General features: G+C 43.2%; 1 protein-coding gene across 3 annotated transcripts in view; it reads left to right on the forward strand.

Moving 5' to 3' along the window:
- Positions 1 to 2,500, forward strand: part of sfmbt2 (Scm like with four mbt domains 2) — a 26,029-nt gene that overhangs the window by 22,899 nt on the left and 630 nt on the right. For all 3 annotated transcript variants that reach the window (XM_083692243.1, XM_083692245.1, XM_083692244.1), the window contains 2 exons: positions 219 to 347; positions 709 to 2,500. The exon at positions 709 to 2,500 is cut by the window's right edge. In XM_083692243.1, coding sequence (XP_083548369.1) covers positions 219 to 347; positions 709 to 849 — 270 coding nt within the window. In that variant the 3' untranslated portion in view covers positions 850 to 2,500. The remainder of the gene's footprint in view (positions 1 to 218; positions 348 to 708) is intronic.

The raw sequence follows: 2,500 nt of genomic DNA on the forward strand, positions 1-2,500 counted from the left end.
CCATACCATAATGTAGTACTTGGACCTGGTGTGTTCAGGTGGAGAGCTGTGAATGATGGCTGTGTGTCCCATGGTGTGTTCAGGTGGAGAGCTGTGAATGATAGTTGTGTGTCCCATGGTGTGTTCAGGTGGAGAGCTGTGAATGATGGTTGTGTGTCCCATGGTGTGTTCAGGTGGAGAGCTGTGAATGATGGTTGTGTGTCCCATGGTGTGTTCAGGTGGAGTGCTGTGAGGAGGAGGGTCAGCTGGTGCTGGAGAGGAACCCTCTGGAGTGGAGTGTAGAGGACGTGGTCCGCTTCATAACCTCAACGGACTGTGCTGCTCTCGCCAAGATATTCCAGGAGCAGGTAGATGCATGCGCGTGCACAGACACACACACACACACACACACACACACACACACACACACAAACTCACTCACTCACTCACAGTAAACAATCTTTCTCTCCTCCTTGTTACTCTTTGGAATTACATGTTTTTTTTCATACCTCTTTCTCTCTCTGTCTCTCTCTCTCTCTCTCTTTCTCTCTCTGTCTCTCTCTCTCTCTCTCTCTCTCTCTCTCTTTCTCTCTCTGTCTCTCTCTCTCTCGCTCTCTCTCTCTCTCTCTCTCTCTCTCTCTCTCTCTCTCTCTCTCTCTCTCTCTCTCTCTCTCTCTCTCTCTCTCTCTCTCTCTGTCTCTCTCTCTCTCTCTCTCTCTTTCTCTGCAGGACATCGATGGCCAGGCCTTGCTGTTGCTGACTCTGCCCACGGTGCAGGAGTGTATGGACCTGAAGCTGGGTCCTGCCATCAAGCTGTGCCACCAGATAGAGCGGGTCAAAGTGGCCTTCTACGCCCAGTATGCCAACTGAGCTTTGGCTTCTCACATGGCACCTTTACAAGGAGGGCATGGATTGTCATAAGATGCCTAGTCATGCCCGGTTGGGAATTCTGGAGACGGAATATCGGTCAAGTTTTGCTTGGATTCCTGGATTTCCCCTTACAGTGGCGAGAGGATCAGAGTGACATCATGAGCCACAAACGATATCACTTCCGTGGAGAGGAAGAGAAGTGATATCAGACGAAGCAGGGGAGGAGCTCCCCACAGAAGGAGCTCAGGAAGTTGATTTGCTCATCTGCATCTTCTGCTCTGAGCAGCGGTGGGGGTGGGTTTGGAGGTTCAGGTTACCACAGAGCTGTGTGGTGGGATGGGCCTTTTGTCTACTGTGAATAATCGAGCACAGCACTGACCAGTCAGTTCTTATGGATTACAGATCTACAATGTGAAGACTCTGATTGAGAAGCTGAGGATTCTTCTTTTTCTTGACAAAGCTTTTTATTTTCTATTTTCAAATGTGTTATTTGTAAGAGGCAGACCTGATCGCATTTCAGCTACGAAAGATGTTTTTTCAGTCGGTATCAACTCCGTTTTCATTAATTTTTTTCTAAATTTGATTATTTGACAATGGACAATTGGTTAGAAACCTGCAGTATATAAATTATATATTTGCAATATTTATTGTATTCCTAATTTAAGAGAAGAGATATAATATAACTTATTTGGATGTTTTGAAAATGAAAATGTATAGAAAGAGGAATATGTATTGTATACTGTGGCTCTTTCAGCCATCCAACTGAACTTTTGAATTGAATATGTATTTAAGGATGTTCATGTTATTCCTGTCAATATAGTTATGAAGTATTACATTTAATTTAAATGATTGATGTTCATAGGGAGATAGTAAGCCTGCTGCACTTTCTCTTGAATAGTTTGTAAAAAGTTCTTGGAAGAAAAAAAAATCCTGCTCATGTTGTTTAGCCTTTAGTGTGTAAGTCATTTGTTAACCTCTTTTCACTGTTCAAAACAATCATGTAAAATATTTTGTATCAATCTATGCAAATGTGAGTGCAGATATTTTTGATGTATTGATAGGAAAATACATTTATACAGATTTTTACAAGGTTTTATTTGCCATGGTTTTATTTGATTTATTTTGGCTCGATATCAACATTTGTTATTTAAGGAGCAGGTTTGTTGGAAATCAGCCACCCCTGGCCACCCGACAACAACATCCTTCCTCATAATAATATAACCCCCTGAAATGAAATGGATTTGCAGTGTCTGACATTAGCTGTTGTGTTTCTGCATGCACGCACGATTCGAAGAGGCCTCCACCAGAGACAGAAAGGTGAAAATGGGTGAGTCCGCTCCCCTAGGACACCCCTGGCAGTAACAACGTGTTTATATGCAAACCGGGTGTCGGGTAGGAGATTTCTTTCAAGGGATCTCATTCCCTGATCGCTACCGATCGCTACCGATCAGTCATTACAACCTTTTAGAAAGCTTGAATGTTACATGCTGGACCTTTAAGTCAAGTCTGAAGGTATTGGGGTATAAACATCACCCCAACAGTTTGAGCTGAAGATCAGGGTCAACCAGGCTAATATTAACATCCGTTGGCATAGCAATTTCCCTCGCTATATCACTAAAGCATACCCTGTACAGTATGTAGCAATATCCAT

The sequence above is a fragment of the Argentina silus genome (genome assembly GCF_951799395.1).
Source record: "Argentina silus genome assembly, chromosome: 20".
In the NCBI taxonomy this organism is placed as follows: Eukaryota; Metazoa; Chordata; class Actinopteri; order Argentiniformes; family Argentinidae; genus Argentina; species Argentina silus.